Source organism: Astyanax mexicanus, chromosome 13, assembly GCF_023375975.1.
Source record: "Astyanax mexicanus isolate ESR-SI-001 chromosome 13, AstMex3_surface, whole genome shotgun sequence".
Classification (NCBI taxonomy): Eukaryota; Metazoa; Chordata; class Actinopteri; order Characiformes; family Acestrorhamphidae; genus Astyanax; species Astyanax mexicanus.
In genome coordinates this window covers 2709430-2732422 of record NC_064420.1, presented here as the reverse complement: position 1 = coordinate 2732422, position 22993 = coordinate 2709430, and the positions used below count along the sequence as shown (strand labels likewise).

Sequence of the window (22993 nt, the reverse complement as noted above, 5' to 3'; positions counted from 1 at the left end):
AATGATCCATAATTTCAGTTTTTTACTTATTTATAAGTATTTTATCCTCTTCAGTAACACTAACAGATGCTGTAAAGTATCGTGATATCATCGTTATTGCAAGTAACATAATATATAATGATAATACGTAACGTGAGATGCCCTGTGAATTACAAAACAGACTCATAATGCGTGTTAGCTTTAGCCAAACTAGCCGTGTAAGTGTTGGGGGTGTGAGCGGAGAGGGTTACTGAGCAGACATGAAGACGGGACAGGACGGGACGGGACGGGGGGGCGGGACTGAGTAATTTAAAGCCTTGCTGTTCCCGTATACAACAAAATAAACATAAACAAACAGGACGCACACATGCAGGCACAAGTAGATCCGCACACAGCGCCTTTACCCAGCTCAACACAAACACACACCCGCACGTATAAAAGCAGCTAATTAGAGGGTTGACTAAGCCCATTTTACAGCGTCTCAGCGGATTCCAGCGCTCTGCTCCAGACGCTCACACTCTGCTCCTGCAGCTCAGAACTCAACACTTTATTTCAGTAATTCTAATGTAGTTCAAAATCAACACCAGCAGATGATGGACATGTCTCTCCAAACCATCACTAACTGGTGGAAACTGGAGGTTTTCTAAAAACCTTTAGAAAGATGCAGATTTCATTTTCCAGCAGGACTTGGCACACTGCCCACACTGCCAAAAGCACCAATTAGTCTTATATAATATTCTAATGTTCTGAGACACATATTTTTGGGTTTTCGTTGACTGTAATCCATAATAATCATCAACAATAAAATAAATAAACGCTTGAAATTAGAGGTGTGCCAAAAAATCGATTCACATAAGAATCTTGATTCTCATTTACTACGATTCAGAATCGATTTAAAATGTCCCAAAATCGATTCTGAGGGGCGGGTTTTAGACTGATTTTGGGCTGGGTATTTTTGTTGGACCTGGCAACCCTGGGGATAGCGCTTGTCCCTTCAAACGGAGATCTTCCAGACACACACAGAGCGTAGGTGTTTGAGAATCACCGGTAAGATGGCAGAACAAGCATTATATTACCTTAGATTAACGTGTAGTTTCAATGTTTTATGGCAGAATGCTTCATAACAAGCATAAAAAAGATCGCTAGTAGTTAGTTTCAGTAACTGTTAGCTAGCTAACTAGCTAACTTTCCAGTTCCACCTTAAATAACGCTACAGGTGGCAGCGGGCTGCAGCATTTAAGGCGGAACGGAAAAATAACAATAAGCTAATCAGAGCTAATTTCAGCTCCTCATCACAGAGGAATTAAGGAATGGACAATATGAATTAATTTCTCCACCTCCTGCCCCCTTTCTGAAGAAATACAACGACCTTAAATTAACTAGTTAATCAGCAGCTGCTCCTGAACTTTAGCGCTCCAGTGCTATCATCACATCAGCCCAGCAGCGTCACCTACACACCACCGCTAGTAGCCTGGTAATAAAGCAGTGTTATTTATTTATGTATTTATTGTTCATTGACAAACGTCATTGTGATATCCCAGTGATTCCTCTGTCACTGAGGACCCACATTCCTGCACATTTTATTGTTTTTGTAACACATTACCTGCTTCAGGACCAGTGTATATTTTGGAGGCTTTTTTCAATAAGATTCATAAGCCAGAAGCAGAAATTTTTATAAATCAAATCGTTTTGAATCAAAAATCGATTTTGAATCGAATCGTGGCCCCCAAAATCGGAATCGAATCGAATCGTGAGATAGTAAACGATTCCCACCCCTACTTGAAATAGATCACTCTGTGTGTAATACATCTATATAATATACACCTATAGAAATTGAAATAAAGCAACTTTTCAAGGATATTCTATTTTTTTGGGATGCATCTGTACCTCACCAAACACTGCTACTGTCCTCACATCCACTCAACACACATCTGCACACTCTACTACAACACTACTCCACACTCAGCTATAAAATATTGATAACCATGAATTTTGCTTAATTATTATTAATCACAAAACTGGCGTTGTTGTTGTGACTTTTTTAATCTTTGTTTATTTAAGAAAAGATGCACATTTACATGGATTCGTGGATTTACATTTATATGCCTATTTATTACTTGTTTCTTTTGTAAAAAAAAAAAAAATTGGCTGTTTTAATACTATTGTTTCAATAATAATTAAAAAAACATAAAAAGCCTGGATGTGTTTTTTTTTCTATTTTTTCTATTTTTTAAAGCACTGCCAAAGTATCAGATTGAGACTCAGTATCAACAGATACTCAAAATCAAATTAATCCAATTATTTTTCTTTTATTTTTCTATTTTCTCCCAATTTAGCTGCTACTCAGCTGTATATCCCCCATCACTAGTGATGCCACAACACAAAGAGAGTGAAGACTAGCACACGCCTCCTCCGATACATGTGAAGTCAAGAAGCCTCTTGTTAAATTGCCGAGTAGCATCACAGCGCTAACACTCGGAGAAAAGCGCAGCAGCGACTCGGTTCTGATACATCAGCTCACAGACGCAGCCTTGAGCTAATCCACATCACCCTGGGAGTGATGAGGGGAAAGAGAGAGCGCCATCTACTGTACTGTACTCACCCAGAGAGAGCAAGGCCAATTGTGCTCTCTCAGGGCTCTGGCAGCTGATGGCAAGCTGAATGACCGGGATTCAAACCAGCGATTTTAGACCGCCTGACATCCCTAGGTTTATTCAGTCCTTATACAGGCTGGTAAAGGAGCAGCAGCAGGACTGAAGCTCAGCTTCACCTGAGCTCTGGGTAATTGCAGCCTGGCTGAGGTGTCTGGAAACAGCCGTGCAATTAAGATCTAACAGAGAATAATACAGAACTACTGTTCCTGAGAGCTGTTCACAAAGAGAGAGAGAGAGAAAGAGAGAGAGAGAGAGAGAGAGAGAAAGAGAGAGAGAGAGAAAGAGAGAGAGAAAGATAGAGGGATGAACAGAACAGTAGTGTCTAAAACTCCACACTGTTTCACTAATTTAATCAGTACATGCTCACCAACAATCATGTGTTAAAAAACGTATTAATTAATTAGATAAAAAAAAAACAAATCTTTCTATTGTCTCAAAATTCAGAATTCACAGCTCTTCTCTACCTTACTCTGTTATTTGTTGAGCTGTCTGGTGTCGGTCAGAGGAGGGCCGGTTCCCCTTTTGACTCCAGTTCCTCTCAAAAAAAAAAAAAAATGCTTTTCCACCGAATGGTACCAAAACTTTTCCATTACATGTTTTCTGAAACTTGCTAACTACGTTATTTTCACCACCACAGCTTCCTCTGAAATACAGCGCATGGCATCACCAAATAACGCCACCTTTTATGCCACATTTTATAAATAAGTTTAATTTGGGGAAGTTTAATTCAACACTTAGAATAAGCAAATTAAAACCAGCAAAATTAATAATTCACAAATTTCCTAATTGCAGATTTCAGAACTGCAGGATTTGCATTATACTGTGGGAACGTCAGTGGTTTGGGTGTCCTGCTGTGGTAACTGTAGCTTTTTTTAGTTAAAAAGACAAAAATAATAAAAAAAAAAAATCATTTCCTTTTTATATATATATATTTTTTTATATATTTAGATTTATATTTTTATGATGAATACAGTGAAATAAATGTTTCAGAATTATTTTATCTACTACCTGTTTACACTCACTGATACTGAAAGGCGTGATTCTGTTTTCTTTTTTAAGTCACAATTTTGTTAAGATGCAAACAAATATATACACGAGAGGACGAGCGCGAGAGCGAGCGAGAGAGAACTCATCTCTCGCTTTTCTGCTTCTGTTTACTGATGATATATTGACCTACTTAAAGATGTAAACAGAAATAGTCAGACAGAAAGAAAGAGAGGCAGAGAGAGAGAGAGAAAGAGAGAGTGAGGCAGAGAGAGAGAGAGAGAGAGGCAGAGAGAGAGAGAGAGGCAGAGAGGCAGAGAGGCAGAGAGCGAGAGAGAGAGGCAGAGAGGCAGAGAGGCAGAGAGCGAGAGAGAGAGGCAGAGAGGCAGAGAGGCAGAGAGCGAGAGAGAGAGGCAGAGAGCGAGAGAGAGAGGCAGAGAGCGAGAGAGAGAGGCAGAGAGCGAGAGAGAGAGGCAGAGAGCGAGAGAGAGAGAGCGAGAGAGCGAGAGAGAGAGAGAGAGAGAGAGAGAGGCAGAGAGAGAGAGAGAGGCAGAGAGAGAGAGAGAGAGAGGCAGAGAGAGAGAGAGGCAGAGAGAGAGAGAGAGGCAGAGAGAGGGAATAAGAGAGGCAGAGAGGCAGGAAGAGAGTGCAAGGCAGAGAGCAAAACAAAGAGACAGTCAGAGAGAGACAGAGAGAGAAGGAGGCAGAGAGACAGAAGCAAAGGCAAAAGGAGGTAGAGGACAGACAGTCAGAGAGACAGAGGCACAGAGAGCAGAGAGAGAGAGAGAGACAGAGAGAGACGGAGGAAGAGAAAACAAGGCAGAGAGCAGGAAAAAGAGACAGTCAGAGAGAGAGAAAGAGGCAGAGAGAGATAGAGGCAAAGAGGCAAAAGACAGGAAGAGACTGTGAGGCAGAGAGAATGAGAGAAAAAAAATACAGAGGTAGCGAGACAGAAAGAGAGGCAGAAAGAGAGGCAGAGAAAGACAGACAGAAAAAGAGAGAGAGACAGAGATACAGAAGCAGAGAGAGCACAAGACAGACTAAGAGGCAGAGACAAAGAGAGACAGAGGGAGAGGCAGAGAAAGACAGAGGCAAAGGTAGAGAGACAGATGTAAAGAGAGAAAGAGAGAGCACAAGACAGACAGAGAGGCAGAGAGAAGGAGAGAGAGAGACAGAAGGAGAGAGAAAAAGAAAGGGGCAGAGAGAGAGAGAGAGAGAGAGAGAGAGAGAGAGAGAGAGAGAGAGAGAGAGAGAGAGAGGCAGATAGACAAGAGACATTCAGAGAGAAACGCAGAGAGAAACAGAGAGAGAGGCAGAGAGACAGAGGATGAGTGAGCAGAGGTAGAGAAAGAGCAGAGAGACAGACAGACAGTCAGAGAGACAAAGAGAGAGAGAAATTGAAAGAGAGAGAGAAGGTGAGAGATGTTTGCTGGTGGGAGGGCTGGTTAGTAATTAACTGGTAAAACAGCAGAAGTGAGGAAGTTTCTTCTGCTCTGACCCATAAAAACATCACCGACCCAATTTAAGATCAGGAAGAGAGAAATAATCAGAGCTCTGCTTCTCCTCCGACAGAAGAGAGAGAGAATTCTGCTTCCGTTTCTGATTCCAGCCGTGACTGATCCTGTATTTGGATGAGCTGAGCAGTGAATCAGAGCTCAGAGCTAAACTGCACAGCATCCGTAATCACACAGCGCCAGAGCCCTGTTTACTCTAATATAAACACCATCACATGTTCATCACCACAATACTGTAATACTGCACACCTCACCATCTTACCACACAGCTCTCACTAGAATACTGCACACCACACACTCAACTTCACTCAAACACAGAGATTCAGGATCAGGTGTGGGAGATATGGACAGAAATAGTATTATAATATTACATATATAAAAACATACAACATCATTTTTTTTTATCAATTATGCTGTTTGAGCCAAACAAATAGTATTATTCAGCAGAGACGAAACAGTAACTTCCCAAAACTCTGATTTTGGTGTAAATCTAGTGGCATTATGGGATGGAATATGCACATTTGCTCATTGTAATAGTAACACTAACTTTTCAAGTATATTACATTTTTTTTTTTAGATGTACCTGTACATACTGTACATATGCAACATCAGATATCAGCATTGGCCCAGAATTCCTACACCTGTGCATCCTTATTTAAAAAAAAAATAAATAAATAAATAAATAAATATGACCACCTTTTCTATAATCCAGTTCTTTCAGAATCCAGACTTTAATCACACTGACATCAGGACATCCAAAATAAAAATGAATCAATTACAAGTATCCTTTTACAAAGTTAACAAATAAAAGAATTTTGAATGAACAATCTGGTGACGACAAAAAATTTACATTTGTAAAAAAGTCACAAACATGAGGAAAATAGGTAATTTTTAATAAGGGATGTCTCAATCTTAATCTAACCCAGTGGATCAAGATGTGGATTCAATCCTGGCCTCTTCTCAGCATTGATATGCTTTTAAAAAAACAGTCATTCAATTTGTTTGAAATGGCTGTGATTATTTTGCGTAGCTTGTTGAGTTTGGCTGCATCCAACAGCCAAAAACTAAAGCTAAAGTGCTTCAGTTTATTTACAGTAAGCTTAGACCTCAAGATTTTTTTTTACTAAGGCTGGGTGCAGCAGCATTAGCATTAGCAGCTAATCGCTGGCGCTAATAAATGCTGCCCGATAGCGCTAGAGTGTTCCAGTTAGCCAGGGCGCTATTAGTGTATGTGCAATTAGCTGCATACAATGGTTAAAAAGGGTTTCCAAAAACATTTGGACACAGCGTATCTTGACTTATTAGGAGAAAGGGTAACTAAACTAAAATGGGCAGTTAAGTTTAATTCAATTTGTTTAAAACAGCTGTGATTATTCTGCGTATCTTGTTGCGCTGCATCCAGCAGCTTCTACAGCAGGTAAGATCCTCTCAGAGTCGCATTAATTTAATAATCACTGCAGCAAATTACAGCAAATGTTAGATATGGCAGCGCTCCTCATTTCCATAAACTCATTTCCACTGAAGACAGTCGTAAACGCCGCTCGCTTTGATTTGGATTCGGTGAAAACAGTGGTGACAAAAGAGGATTGGGAATCTAACGAGTGTAATTGGGAGAAACAGGTTTAGATAAATGAAGGAGCCGCAGCTCCGGCCCAGTGAAAAGGCGCATTGTCCGAGCGGCCAAACTGCATAAAAAGCATGGAAATGACATTAGTGAGCGTTTGTGACGGGGAGGCGGGGAGACGGAGGGCTGGAGGCCGAGACGTCGCTGGCAGGGAGTGACCCTGAGCTTTGATGGGAGGACTGAGGGCAGCTATGTGGAAAACGGTGAATGAATGGAGCTGGAACTCAGTTACTTAATCGTACAAGTAAAAAAATACAGTAGAGGCATTTACTGCTCACATACTGACTGAGATACAGGAAAACAGCATATACTCATATTGCAGATCCATTTAAATGAGTTTTGTTGAATCATAGAAGAAAAAGCTACCATATTCTTCACACTATAAGGTGCAACAGATTATAAGGCGCATTATATAAGGCGTCACTAGTAAGGAACAGGGGTGTCGCCATGTTTTCCTTCTAATTCAGCAGGTTTAAAAAAATCTGGATGTTAACCTACACAGACTTGTCTTTTGAAATCTGTTCATTTGGGTGAGTAAAGCGCCTCCATTCATTTACAGTACCGTAAGCTTCCAGATTTCCACTAAGGCTGGGTGCAGCAGCATTAGCATTAGCGGCTAACTGTTAACGATAGGGTGTGTTCACGCAATTGGCTGAATACATTGGTTAAAAAGGGTGTCTAAAAACATTTGGAAACAGCGTATCTTGACTTTACTTTTAGGAGTAAGGGTAAGACTTTACAGTACTTTGCTAAATACATGTAAAATAATTAAATAATAAGTATTTTTATTAATTAATTAATTAATTAACTGACTACTTAAGACATTATTAAACATTATAAATAATAATGAGTAATAATAAATTGTAATCATCATTTACAACATTAAGCATTACAATTATATTAAAGTATTTTTTTCGTTTGTCAATAATAATTTGTTCTGTTAAATACAGTCAATTAATGCAGCCTTATTGTGTAAAAAAAAAAAAAAGGGAATAAACAATCCATACTTAATTTCAAATCTAATGACAGTATTGTTTAATAAACTGTGGCCACAACATGATAAACGTGAGGACAGACAGTTGTGGGTTTAATGAGATTTCTCAGATCACAGACTGAAGACGAGGGGAAGTTCTTCACACCCACACGACTCAATAATCTTTAGTTATCTTTAGTTCTGTTTACACAGAAGAAGGGGAACTAACAGTCAGTCACAGTTATAATAAGAGCGGACAGAGCGCTGAGCTAACGCTGTCCTCAGAACAGATTATAAATCATCCTCTAACAGTTACAGATATAGCAGCAGCAGCAGCATTGCCTGCAGGTGGAGATTTCATTTTCCAGCAGCACTGAAGCTCTGCTGTAGGTCTGAGAACACTCACTTGCCATTATGTGAGTCTGGCCTTTGTTCTTTACATTGTTTCAAAATTTCATGATTAATGCACCAATAAAAATGCTTAAAAAAATTCTCCTTTTCATCTCCAGCAGCCATCTTTAAAATAAAAAGCTTTCGTATGATTGGGATCGTATTCATGTTAGTAGGAGTGTAACAATGCATTGCAATAAAAAAAAAGTTGCAGGGACAGACAATTCCATGTTAAGTTACTATAAAAACTCATGCAATTGCATTGTTTGAACACCAGAGGCCAGAATTCCACTAGAGCATTAGTGCTGGTGGTAGAGCCAGTGGGCGTAAGCAAAGGACGGAGGGCATGTCAATCATTTTAGACTGAAGCCAATCACACAATCACTTTTTTAAGCCAATCAACAGGCAGAGTTTTTAGCTTTCCATTATTTATTTTTAGCAGCTTTTAAAAACAGTGCTTTTCATTTTCCAGCAGGACTATTGGCGCACTGCCAATATAATATTCAAATTTTCTAAAACACTGCTTTTTGGGTTTTCATTGGCTGTAAGCCATAATCATAAACAATAAAATAAACGCTTAAAATAGATCACTCTGTGTGTAATATATCTATAATATTACAATAATAATACATTTTCAAAATTCTCAAAGACGCTTACAAAAAAAAAAGGCAAAAAGTAAAAGGCAAAGTTACAACAACAAAAATAAGGGACACACAAAAATAATATAGGAAATAATATAGAAAAAATATATATATATGTTTTCTACATTACATTATAGATTAAAGGCATATCTGAATATATATTTTGAACGGAATTACTAAAATAAAGTAACTTTTCAGTGATATTCTATATATATATATATAATTCAGTATATTATTCTGGATGCTGGCAGCAAGTTTTCCTTCACCACAGCAGACACACACACACACACACACACACACACACACAGTCACAATACCATTCATCCTCCATCACGCCTCAGACAGCTTTTATTAGCCTTAAACGATAAGAAATGAGCCGGATTACTCACAGATATCAGGAGACTCGTCTGAACCGTCTGGACAGTCCTTCTCTCCATCGCAGCGCCAGCCTTTGGAAATGCACGTCACCTGATCTTTACACACAAACTGCTTGGGGCTGCAGGTCTTCGGAGCTGAAACACAGAAAACAGTGCATAGAACATAAAACATACATCATATAAGAGTCAATCCAACCATATATATTAAGAAATGAACGCAAACACTCCACTGCAAACAGCTTCTTTACAACTCAAGAACTCAACAAGGTCAGCTCAAGTTCATAAAGCAGTGTTTTTTTAAACCCGTATCAATGTAGAAGAGCTTGTTCAGAAGCCTGATGTAGAAAACATTCAGTCTCTTATTCCAGAACTTTCACTTTTATACGCTTGTTTATTTTCCTCTTCCTCCAGCAAACACTGGCTTTCTTTAGTCTTTTTCAGGCCACAAGGCGTTTTCTCCGTCACTGAGCACAGAGGCCTTTTCACTGGCCGAGCTGGAAGAGTTTCTGTTCAGCCAGACTGCAGCTCTAAAGGATCTAAAAAGAGAGCAGAGCTCAAAATAACTCAATTCGTTTATGATTCTTGATTTCTAAAACCACTCAAAATAGAATCCAATGTCAAACAACTCAAACCAGCACAAAATCACAACTTAAAACTGCACAATTTCTCAAACAACTCAAAGCTTTACAAAATGCAAATAATCTCAAAACTGCATGAAACCTAAACCAACTCAAAACTTCACAGAAAATCAAACCAACTCAAAGCTGCATAAAATGCAAAACAACTCAAAACTAAATGACATCCAAAACAACTCAAACCTGCACAAAATCTGAAACACCTCACACCTGGATGAAATGTATATCTTCTCAAACCTGCACAAAATCTATAACAACTCAAAACTGCACAAACTCTCAAACAAATTAAAACTGCACAAAATCCAAACCAACTCAAAACCTGCATGAAATAACCCTACTAAAACCTGCACAACATCTCACACAACTCAAATCTTTATAAAATGTAAACCAACTCTAAACTACACAGACAATCAAACCAACTCAAACTTGCAAAAAAATCCAAAACAACTCACAATTGCACAAAATCCAAAATAACTAAAAACTACACAAAATCCAAAACCAACTCAAACCTGCTCAAAATCCAAAATACCAACTCAAACCTGCACAAAATCTAACAACTCAAACCTGCACAAAATCTAAAACAACTCAAACGTGCACAAAATCTAAAACACCAACTCAAACCTGCACAAAATATAAACCTAACAAAGCCTCCCCAAAACCCAAAACAACTCATTAATGCAAGGAAATCTCACCACCTCGCTGCCAGGGTTGGGTTAAACAACAATGTTATGGAGTCAGAACTGGTTTCATTATTCATGGGATCCCAATAAAAATAAAGGATTTTGGTTCCATTGGTTAAAATTAATGCATTTTTACCTTGCATACACTAACGTGATTAGTGTAAAAAATAGCCAGGACAAGCACCTTGTGTAATAAGTCATAAGTCAAATATGATAACTGAATTCAGTGCTGTTAGCAAGGTTAGCATGAATCGCTAAGATCCAGAATCAATAAGCAAAATCAATAGACCAAGCCCTAACCAGCACACCTCAGCTGACCAATCAGCATGCCACACCTAACCTGCAGTGTTTCTGCTCAGACAGTCAGTCAGCTGGTCAGGAGGGATTGTTGAGGTGCGTCACAGTGCTGCTGGAGGAGCTCTGGCAACCCAGCGCCTTTCCTCCCGGTCATTTTACTCCACACAGAGTGAACCAGCCCCGTAATTACCCCGTCCCCGGCCCGACCTCCACTCAGCACCACCACCAGCTCCAGAAGCAGAGCTCTCAGAGTCCACAACACCGACCACAAGCTTTTACTTCACTTCCCTAACAGACAATCCTCATTTTATATATATATATATATTTACACACACACGTTCTAGCAGCAAGGAATTCACTGTGTTCTACAAGCAGAGCGCAGATTAACCAGATTTAAACCACAGCCGGGTTAAAAATTTCATCTAAACTATTTTCCCCTCAAACAAAAAAACAAAAGGCATGCGGTTCAACACAAGTGGTGTAACAGTCCAGGATTACTCCACAATCCATAAAGATCTACTCCCACAGACTGGGATGAATGTGATTTTTATTTTGAAAATGTATATCATTAAAAAGCCCTCTCCCAGGGCTCCGGCAGCTGATGGCAAGTGGCAAGCTACATAACCAGGATTCGAACTAGCGATCTCCTGATCATAGTGGCAGCTCCTTAGTCCCCTGGACCACTTAGAGCAGCTTTATCCTCCCTATTCTAATGACAGTACTGAAGACAGAAATTAGACAAGCTGAGTGTGTGCTTTTACACGCCTGTGTCAGCAGCTGAACGCATTCATGAGAGGGGATGACCACAAACTACAGGATACAAGAGTGAATAATGTGTGTAATAGTGTTGTGCTCTGAGTGTTATGACCAGTCGTTTAATTTGATATTATACCCTGAAATATGGTGCCATATCACCTACCCCTAATTATCACATCAGGGTTCTACTTTTTTACTGTTTTAGCAAAAGAAAAATTCACATTGTTCTCATTATTTCCCATTATATATCTACTAGAGACAGATTATATCTGTCCAGTATCATTTATTTTACTTTAAAAATCCTGGATATATGGAGATATTTGGAGTGCATTTTTATTATTTATTATTATTATTATCATGACATTCTGGACCATTGACTTCTGTTACAAAATCTGATAAAATGTGTGTATTTTTAATATCTGAGTTGGGAGTACGCCATATCATATTGTATGCAATAATAGTTCAGTAGTGTATTCTTTAAATCATTTTTCTAATTCAGTATTTTGTCATATCGCCAATAGTATCGTTATTGCAAAAATACCATAAAATATTGTGATATTATTTTAGGGCCATATCGTCCACCCCTAGTCAGCAATGTGTGTGTGTGCTGGGTTTGCATGGAACTCAGACTAAAGTTAAATATGTGAGGGTGCTGCTGTTTTTAAACAAGGCATTCCCCCCAGTAAACCACTTCTTCAAAGCCCGCTCAGCAGTGTGTGTGTGTGTGTGTGTGTGTGTGTGTGTGTTGGGGTGGACTGGATGGGCTGCTAAGTGGAAGGTACACATAAAAGGAAGAGGGTGTGTGACACACACACACACATACACACACACACACACACACACACACTCTGCACATGTCAACGGACTGAGCTGACGCTATGCTTGCACAGCTAACAACAGCTTAACACCGTCAAACTAGCAGTCCAGGCTAAACGCTGTGTTCCTGCTGTGCTGGAATGTAGTAAACTCATGATTTCTTGTGATAAATTTTACAATAAATATATTTATTGTAATATCCCAAGTTGTGGGGACTCTAAACGTTTTAAAATTACGGGGATTTAAAAAACAAAATCATTACTGGATGGTGCATAAATCTTTAAGTATATCACTTATAGCATTTATATAAAAAATGTGATTAAAAACCAGGGTTATTCCATCCAATATTGATTTCTGAACTCTTAAAACTTTATGAATATGATCCTGGTTTTTTTTTTGTTTTTTTTTGCATTATTTAAGGTCTGAAATCTCTGCATTTTTTTTGGTATTATTTCATCCTTTTTCTCATTTTCTGTAAATAAATGCTCTAAATGACAATATTTTTATTTGGAATTTGGGAGAAATGTTGTCTGTAGTTTATTGAATATGTTTACTTAAACATATACCTATAAATAGCAAAAACAGAGAAACGGAGTTGTATATGGTATATACTGATGTATTTAGGAATTCTTCAGTTATTAAGCCGAGAAGACAACAAGGTATGTTTTTTTGTTAAAGTACAGCTACAAAATATACGATAAACTATTTTTAATCATTAATATTTGAGATACTTTTCTAGTATCTGTAAAACAGTACTAGATACATACTACATACGGTAATTAATTACAAATAGCAATTAAAACTTAACATCTGTTTGATGGTGATTAGCTTTTTTTGGGAGCAAATTATTTTTCAATATGATTTAGGTATTATATTAACAATCCTTGTCTAATATATAAGCTAAATAAGAGAGCCAATCAGCTTACAACTGGAACAAAAATGACAAAAAATACAAAATGTATGATAAGCAGCTTTTAACACAGAGCCGACAGCAGACACTCAGTGTAGGTGAGGACAGAGCGTCTGAAGTCGAGGCCAGGTTGTGGTGAAGAGTTCAGAGGTGCGAAACAAACACAGACAGTTAAATCACAGAGAGAGAGAGAGAGAGAGAGAGAGAGAGAGAGAGAGAGAGAGAGAGACAGAGAGAGAGAGAGAGAGAGAGAGACAGAGAGAGACAGAGAGAGAGACAGAGAGAGAGAGAGAGAGAGAGACAGAGAGAGACAGAGAGAGACAGAGAGAGACAGAGAGAGACAGAGAGAGACAGAGAGAGACAGAGAGAGACAGAGAGAGAGAGGCGGGAAGGGACTGAAAAAGGGCTTTATCTGCCCCTCTGGGACTGCAACCAACGGCAAACATCAGGAGCATTTCAATAGCGGCAAGCTGGCTAAAGCCTCACACTGCCTCCTAACTGAACCACCACCTCACACCCAACACTCAAATAACAGGAGATAAAAGACTGTATCTGGGTTACTTTAGCTCTTATAAGCCCGTCATAGAGCTAGAATCTAGTGTGAAGTTTCAACCAATCAGTGATGGTTTGGATAAAGAGACATGTCATCTGCTGGTGTTGATCCACTGTGTGTTATTATCAAGTCTAAAATCAGTGCAGTTTTGTTTTCCCACAAAATCTTACAGCACTTTATATCTTACAGCTTCCCTCTGCTACTGACAACTTTTACGGAGATGCAGATTTCATTTTCCAGCAGGACTTTAAGCTGTAAATGATCAGCATGATCAGCATTGAAAATGAGGGTTAGCCCCCTATTTATTAGTGAGTGAAAATAAAGGTTGATTGACTGATTGATTGATTTATAAAGTCATATCGCCACAGCAATACACTTTGTCCGTGCCTTCAAGGCAAATTTTCATGACCATACAATTTTTAGTGCAGATATGGACAATAAAACCAAAAATCAACTAAAAATATAATTAAAATTGATTATAGAAGGTCTAGAAGTGTGAGATCATGAGAGCTCCATTGTTTTGGGCTAAATAACTGAATTAACTCTGAGCTGATGTATTTATTTGGCTCAAAATAGATTTTACTTCATTGATAAAATGAAACACAAAAAAAATTCTGAACCAAATTTCTATGACTTTTCCAAAACTTTGGGTATTTTTATTTTTCAAAACTTATCCAAGACCTAGAAATTGCTCATTTTATTTAGCTATTATTGCTTTTCCAGGTTTTTCATGACAATGTACGAACCCTGTCTAAGTTGCTATAAAGAAATGATAAATCTAAATATTGACCCAGACTCTAACACACACACTCTAATAATTAACATGTGTTTTTCTTTTTTTCAGTATTATTTTTAGTGGATTTATCTCTGTGGTGTGATCTGTTGTTTTGGGAAGTGCTGCCATATGAAAGAGGACAGATCTAATGAAGCGAATTCCCAAGGAAAATGGGACAAACCCCATTCATTCATTCATTCATTAGATTCTGAAAACTGAAAACCACACCCCCCCTCAGGCTAATCTGACTGAGGAGATGGAATTAAGAGATATTCGCCCGAATACACAGTGGTGACATTGTTGCACAAATGAAACAATATACGCTCCAGTTCTCCTCCGAAGACACACTCTGGAGATGTAGTAACCTATATAACGCCGCGCCAGACTAACTAAATAAATCAAGACTGCAGAACGGGAGTCTGAACGGTCTGAACTCGGGGCCGAGGGGCCCGACTGCTTCACTGCCTGAATGAACCCGCGCCTCAATGGAATTAAATACGAGCAGCAGCTCCGCGCCGGAAACTCCCGTCCGGGAAGGCGTGAGGTCTGAGCGCGCTCTGTAGAATTTGTCTAAATATTTGTCTGAGGCATACCTGGACAGCAGGAGCCACTTCACACGTCTGCTGGAGCAGGTCAGAGCAGGCCAGGCCCCGAATATCTAAAGCTGGACTGAAGCATCAATACGCTAAACTCAGAATCAGACAGAACGAGGAACGTTCCTTTACTTTACCCTGGCATAAACAGGCTACAGGATAAACCCTGCACTATCTGCTCACCTGCAGCTCAAACACATGGACACAAGCCATTTAAAAAATGAAAAATTAAAAATAATGACAATAATATCTTAAATATAGAGCGGTCAATATTAAAGCATTGATGCATTAACCGCAAATGTATTACGCCACCAAGTTTGACCCAACTTCTGCCGTAATCTTGAAATTTATTTCTTTTCAATCAAGCTAAACTGCTGACAGACGCAGATATCGTATCGTACGCGATAATATCGCCAACATTTTTTAATATCGTGAATGATATTATAGCCTAAAAATATTGTGCCATATCACTCACCCCTAATTATCACAGGGTACTACTTTTTTTTACTGTTTTTATCAAAAGAAAAATTCACACTGTTCTCATTTCTCATTATATATCTGCTAGAGACAGATTATATCTGTCCAGTATCATTTATTTTACTTGAATTCTGGATATATGGAGATATTTGGAGTGCATTATTATTATTAGTATCATGACATTCTGGATCATTGACTTCTATTACAAATCTGATCAAATTCTTGTATTTTTTAATATCTCCGGTAGGGGTGTGACATAAATCATAATCAATGATAAAATAAAATTTTCCTTTTGTTGCAGTAGTGTTTTCTTGAAAAAAAATCATTAATTTATATCGCCAAGAGTATCGTTATCGTGAAAATACCATGAAATATCATGATATTATTTTAGGGCCATATCGCCCACTCCTACGATATACTGCTATGAACAAGCACTGTCTCTGCTGCTGCTCCATGCTGTGTTTACACACTAAGCGTACACACAGTCTGTGCAGCGTTCACTGCTCACATTTGCTCTGAACGTCCCATTGAAAAAACACTGTGTTTAAAAGCGCAGTGGCAATGCACAGATATGCACGTTTAAAAACAATCTTCTCACTATATTTACTTTCTACAAAGACAGCTCTGACCAATCAGAGGTGCAGACGATGTGCTCGTGTAGTTCATTGGTGCGCATTTTGATGCGTTTAGGTGTATTTGTGCCTGTGTGAAACCAAACCAAACAAGAGGGAGAAATGCACCAACGCACTTTTATACTCAGCAAATTAAGATCTAATTCAGATATACTCATAACTAACAATTAAATTAATGTGACAAATTGAATTGTAAGCCCTGCATCGTGATACAAATACAACCTCCAGGCTTTTGCCAAAACACAGCCCTAATTAAACCACCCAGAACCTCTAAAACCAAATGAGTTTTACAATGTTTTCAGGTGCCATTCTTTACGTCCAGACACTCCAGCATTGCTCTAAACTTCACTGCACCCCACCCCAACACTTAGCCATTTCCGCATTCATTTAAACCCTGAGCCAGACCACAAAAATCCACACATGGCATGTGGCTTAAAAAAAATCACAGAGAAAAGTCCAAGTCATTCTTTCTTTAGTCTTAAAAAAAAATAAAGATGCTAATCTGATTCAAGCTAAATGATGCCCTTCATCTTACTAATATTCATATCTTTGCTTATGTTAAAAATCATTATAGTTCCTAGTTCTGCAATCACAGAATGGGAGGGGCACTGGGTGATGTATGGGTTTAGAGGTGGGGCAGGAGGGAGAGCTAATTGGCTGAGCTGCAGCAGCAGTGTGCCTCTGATAGAGGTAAGATGCAGATGATTGGACGTCAGCAGGAGGCGGTATTATTGATTCACTATTGATCTGCATATTGTGATGTGTCTGCGTACCAAAGTACACGTACAGATTATTCACTCCTATAGCACAGCCGAACCTGAGATGGCGCTACAGAGGCGGAAATTACCACAATAAAGCATTTTTTAAGGAAATTGTTCGTTTATAAAAACATTTAAGCAGGACCAGTAGGTTTCATTACTTTAAAGAAACACATTTCAGCTATTAATGGAAAGATACAAAAATATGGTTTATGGTTTAGTGGCTCTTTATTATAAACTTTAGATATATACATTTAGATATAGTCCCTAATCTCTGCCTAGGACAAACAGTACCCTAGGTACACTAGGGCTGCAACGATTAGTCGATATAATCGACATTGTTGATTATTTAAATTTTTCGACTACAAATTTCATTGTCGACTAATCGTTCATTTGTAACAGTATCGCATTACACTAACATATGGGTAATGGATTACTCACACAGTTTACACTCAACGTAGTCTGTATCTTCAAAAGTGCATAAACACAACAGATTACATATTTACTCACTAAATATCAGTACTTTCCATGTTTAAACAACATTTAGACATTTAAATGCCTTTTAAATCTCATGTTCTGCTGTTTCTATTGTTCTTAGAGATGAACAACATGGCAGAAATAATCGTTGACTAATCGACTAATCGAAAAATCAATCATCAGATTAGTCGACTACCAAAATAATAATTAGTTTCAAGTTTAAAGTTAAGGATCTGTTGCATGGGCTGCAGAACTCAAAATCACTCAAAAACAAACAGAGTTAAAAGTGAAGATTCAGAACATGTTTGAGAGTGAAAGCTGAGCGGATGTGGTCAGGAGAAGCAGGAAAGCCACACGGGTTCTTCTGGTGAGCAGTTTCTCAAAAAGTCGCCTCCTCCTTGTCGCTCCGTCGAGGCGGGGGGGTGTTTGGTAGCGGAGACAGCTAGGCAGGCTGGGACCAGCCTGACCCACTTTCCACCACCTCCCCTCCCCACAGATACCCCACACCGCTCCCACAAAATCAACTCCAGACCTCCGCAGCACATTCCAGCACCTCCTAATTGATTGCATCTGCCGGTCGTCTTGGAGGATAGACGCTCATAAAGAGGAACTCTGGGCTTTTTCATGCCTTTGTAATCTACGCTGGAATTCTGGAGGGGAACTGAGACATGCCTTTGTTTAGACTGATATGTATATTAATACTAGTGTATCTCAAAAAATGAGAATATCATTGAAAAAAAAGTTGCTTTATTTCAGGTATTCAGTTCCAAATGTAAAACTCTATATCAGTGAAAAAAAAAAATCAGTAGAATATTATATAAGACCAGTTGGTACTTTTGGCAGTGTGGGCAGTGTGCCAAGTCCTGCTGGAAAATGAAATCTACATAAAAATTGTCAGGAGAGGGAAGTATGAAGCGCTTCCTGTAAGATTTTAGACTTGATAATAAAACACAGTGGATCAACACCAGCAGATGACAGACATGACTCTTTATAAAAACCATCACTGATTGGTGGAAACTTCACACTAGACCTCGAGCAGTTTGGACTGTGTGTCTCTCCACTCTTCCTCCAGACTCTGCTCCCTTGATTTACAAATACAATTTAGTAAAATTTACTGATGATCAGTGATGGTTTGGAGAGTCATGTCTGTCATCTGCTGCTGTTGATCCACTGTGTTTTATTATCAAGTCTAAAGTCAGTGCAGTTTTGTTTTCCCACAAAATCTTACAGCACTTCACATCTTATAGCTTCCCTTTGCTGAAAACAACATTTTTGAAGATGCAGATTTCATTTTCCAGCAGGACTTGGCACATAGCCATTATTACTAAAATAAAAGTAACTTTTCAAAAAATATATATTTTTTTTAGATGTACTAGTATAAAAAAAATATATAAATAAATCCTAGCTTCAATTGAAATAGATGTATAGAAGCAGGAAAACTTGCGATAAAAATGTGCAGAACAATGAGCAGACGAGGTTCCTGCTTCACGTCTCAGAGCTCTTCATAAAGGCCAGTGGGTGAATGGCCAGTAAAAGGTCTCGGGTTGCGGGGTTTGTAGTCAGGGGTTTGGGATGGTCTTGATGCAGGACAGCTGTGTTCGGTCCCAAACACTCAAAAGAGGCAGAGACTGCAGGAGCTGCAGAATCAGAGCTGGATCTCATCAAGAAGCACTCCTTCCTTTCCTTTCTTTTTCTCTCCTTTATTCTCCTTCCCTCCTCTGCTCAGCAGGAGGAATGCCTGTCTGCCACGCCACGGCCAGCAGTCCCACGCTGACGACCAAGAGCAGCGCAATCTGGGCTCAGATTACCCACCTCAAGCTGAATTTACAATATGATGATGATGATGATCTCAGTGTCCTGCTCAAAGTCAATACCAATACATTTTCCTGATTACTTTCATTTACAGATCATTTTACTTGACTTACTATCTTTATCTTTGACAGTGTTGTGTAAACTAAGATTTTTCAAATTGATGTTTCATTTCATGATGTCTCTTAATATTAAACTCCCTAATTACGCCAACTTTTAGACTCCTTTGCCCTTTTTCTGCGCTAAAACTGCACACTCTCTCCGCTTTTAGATTCTTTGGCCTGTTTTTTTGCGCTAGAAATGCACACTCTCTCCACTTTTAGACTCTTTGGCCCGTTTTTCTGCGCTAGAAATGCGCACCCTCTCCACTTTTAGACTCTTTGGCCCGTTTTTCTGCGCTAGAAATGCGCACTCTCTCTGCTTTTAGACTCTTTGGCCCGTTTTTTTTGCGCTAGAAATGCGCCCTCTCTCCGCTTTTAGACTCTTTGGCCCGTTTCTGACACCTAGCGTTCAAACTTTGAATCTCACATTATAAAAACCTGCTTAACAGCGGGCCAACTTTCATTCTATTTCTAAAATACCTCGCGGGCCGCTCCAAAAAAGGAAACGGGCCGCAAATGGCCCACAGGTCGTAGTTTGGACACCCCTGATCTATTATCTGTCATTTTTTGTCGCAATGTGATATTTTCCCAATATAATGCAGCCCTGACTAAAACGCATCTATTATAACTTTTTTTTCTTAGAATATGTCTTAATTTTACTTCCACACTTTCTATAGTTTTTTTGTATTTCTATATTTATGTATATATTTTTTTAAGTCTCAATTTAGAATTGTATCCCTCAATAAGTGTATTGTACTACACTTATTGTTTTTGTTTCTACTGTGTTGTGTAATTGCTACTGGCTGCTAAATTTCCTTCGGGATCAATAAAGTATCTATCTATCTATCTATCTATCTAATTTTAAATTCTAAAAAGGATTTTTTTTAATATTATTTCTACACTTCACTAGTCAAGCATATTGACGTGCACGTACGTAATTAGTGACTTTTACCCACTAATTACAGTAAATGCCAATCAACAGCAGCTCCTAAAATCCACGCCAGATGACGACAATACAAAACAAACAGCCGGCCGCAGCGCACACACTCTCAATAGAGGTAGTGTACGGAAATTATCCAACAGGAACACACTGTGTGCGGTATCTGCGCCCCATTAACCGGCTTGCTGCTCGCGCACAATGCGCCGCCCCCCTTCCCAGTTCAGACCCAGCAGTCATTATCAAAGTGACGGAGTTTCAAACAAACGCAGAGCTGCACTTTCGGACGCGGTCAGAGGCCGAGCTCACCGACACAAAGATCTCTCAGCATCAAAACACAGGGAGAAATCAGCCCGGTGAGCGCTGAGGTGTCCTGATGCACAGTCTGTACAGGAGACCGCAGGACAGGTCTGTCTGATGCACCCATTATTTAAACCTGCTCTCACGCCGTCTTAACTTGTTTGCTTTGCTTTGCTTTGTTTTGATGACGCCTCTCCTCGTCAGATCTTCCCTGAAAGAGACACTCAGCTCTCAGTGAGACACTCCTGGTAAAACCAAACCAAGCCAAGACAAGATACAAAAGAGGAAATGAGGATAATCTGTCTGGAACAGAAATCAGATTTCAGTTCTATAGAAATAGAATAAATAGATTTTTTTTAAGTTGCTTTATTTCAACTTTTGCATTTATTTCTTTTTTGTTGATGATTATGGCTTACAGTCAATAAAAAAAAAATAAAATAAAATATTATATATGACCAATACTTTTGGCAGTGTGGGCAGTGTGCCAAGTCCTGCTGGACAATGAAATCCGCATCTCCATAAAAGTTGTCAGTAGCAGACGGAAGAAGCATGAAGTGCTGTAAGATTTGGCGGGAGATGCAGATTTCATTTTCCAGCAGGACTTGGCACACTGCCAAAAGTCCCAAATGGTCTTATATATCCTAATTTTCCATCAAATATTTTAACTTAGAAATAAAAAAAATGTATATTGTTAAAAGATGAGCGTTTTTCACACCCCTATATATTTTTATTAGTTTTAAAAGTTATACGGGTGTGTCTAGTCTCTCTGCAAGTTATACAAACATGTATATCAGCATTGGCATCAGCAGATGTTTAATATTTGATATCGGCATCTGGCCAAAATTCCCATATCGGTGCATCCCTAATCTGTAAATCCAAAAATTAGGGCTGCATGATATATCATTTAAGTATCATCATCATCGCAATGTGCGCGATAATCTCATTGCAGGACGTGCAATTAGTTTTATTGCTGCAAACACATGGAATAAACACAAAGCCTCCATCCACATGGCTGGACACGTGCTTGTTACAGCTGTGCTCCTCAGTCCAGCACAGTTTTACGGTGCAGATATTTCCAGTTACAGCTGAATTCACACTTTTAATCCCAGAAAAACTAAAAATGTACCTTTTAAAAAGCATTTAAATGCCTCTTTAAAAGGGACGATTACTGTTTTTTGCTGTTTTTCTCGGGTTTTGAGTTGAGCCCGGCACTGATTCAGCTCTTGATTGGTTCGAACGAGAGACAGCGCGCAGGTGGGGAAAGGGGCTGGTGATGTTTAGGCCCTGCATTGTTTAATATCTCGATATTATCGTCCAAAAAAGGACATTTGCAATGTAACATTTTTCCAATATTGTGCAGATCTACGAAAAACTCTACAGTAAAGCAGATTTCTGCTTGTGATCTCTGTTTTAGAGCATACATGACCATTCAATCCAACATTCTGACATTCTGCTACTAAACTCTGTCACTGCTCTTCTATGCTAAATTCTATGTGTGTTGGCGCTCCAGTGATACAACCTCCACTGCTTATGTAGGCAACAGTAATTTCATTAACTCTCGATAAATACTAATGAACAGCAGCTTCTTCCCACCAACCTTTAGCATTCACCTCATTCTGTTCTATTCTGGCTAAAGCTGAAAGCACGAGTCAAAGAAGTCAAGAGCAGAGATCAGTCCAGCACATCTCCTCTGACTCCGGCTCAGTGCAAAGCTTCATCATTCAGAGGCCTCACTGTAAATACAAGGTGTTTCAGAGCATTAATGAGCCGTGGAGTCCGGTAAGTTACAGTAGCTCATTAGCAGGAGATCAAAGCTCTGCGGAGGCCCAGAAAAAAGCAGGAGCTCCTACAAACATCGCCCACGCTCCCAGCCTCACAGCCGTGTCCTTCCACAAAAAAACAGCCCTGAAGAACACAGACCGTACCTTAGAATCAGGACACACCCTGCAGCGTCGCAGATCTGCGCCGCTCTTCATCCATCATGTTTATCCAACTCCAAGTTCTTTCAAAGGGAGAAGTATAACCTATTGTATTTAATGACTATTCATTTTCCACCATAAAACGCCTGTTCTCACCAGCAGCTGCAATCTCACAGCGTTTTCACACCTTCAACAGAGTCTGCACAGAGATTCATGTGTGTGTTACATTATATATTGTACATTTGTTCTCGGAAGTTTCGGTTTTCGGAGTCCATGTCCTAATCACCTGCATGGATGGAGTCTCTATACTTTACACTGATTGGTTTGTAGGGTGCTGTCAGTTTGGCGAGTTCCTTTTCCAGCTGTTGTGCCGAATTTTAGCTTTCCGACAGAATCCGACTTCCTTTCGCCATTAATCTGTTCTCTTCATAT

At 39.2% G+C, this 22993-nt stretch overlaps 1 protein-coding gene across 5 annotated transcripts in view; it reads right to left on the bottom strand.

Annotated features, from left to right (window-relative positions):
- Positions 1-22993, bottom strand: part of lrp1ab (low density lipoprotein receptor-related protein 1Ab) — a 175206-nt gene that overhangs the window by 134266 nt on the left and 17947 nt on the right. For all 5 annotated transcript variants that reach the window (XM_049462890.1, XM_049462893.1, XM_049462891.1 and 2 more), the window contains exon 2: positions 9149-9271. In XM_049462890.1, coding sequence (XP_049318847.1) covers positions 9149-9271 — 123 coding nt within the window. The remainder of the gene's footprint in view (positions 1-9148; positions 9272-22993) is intronic.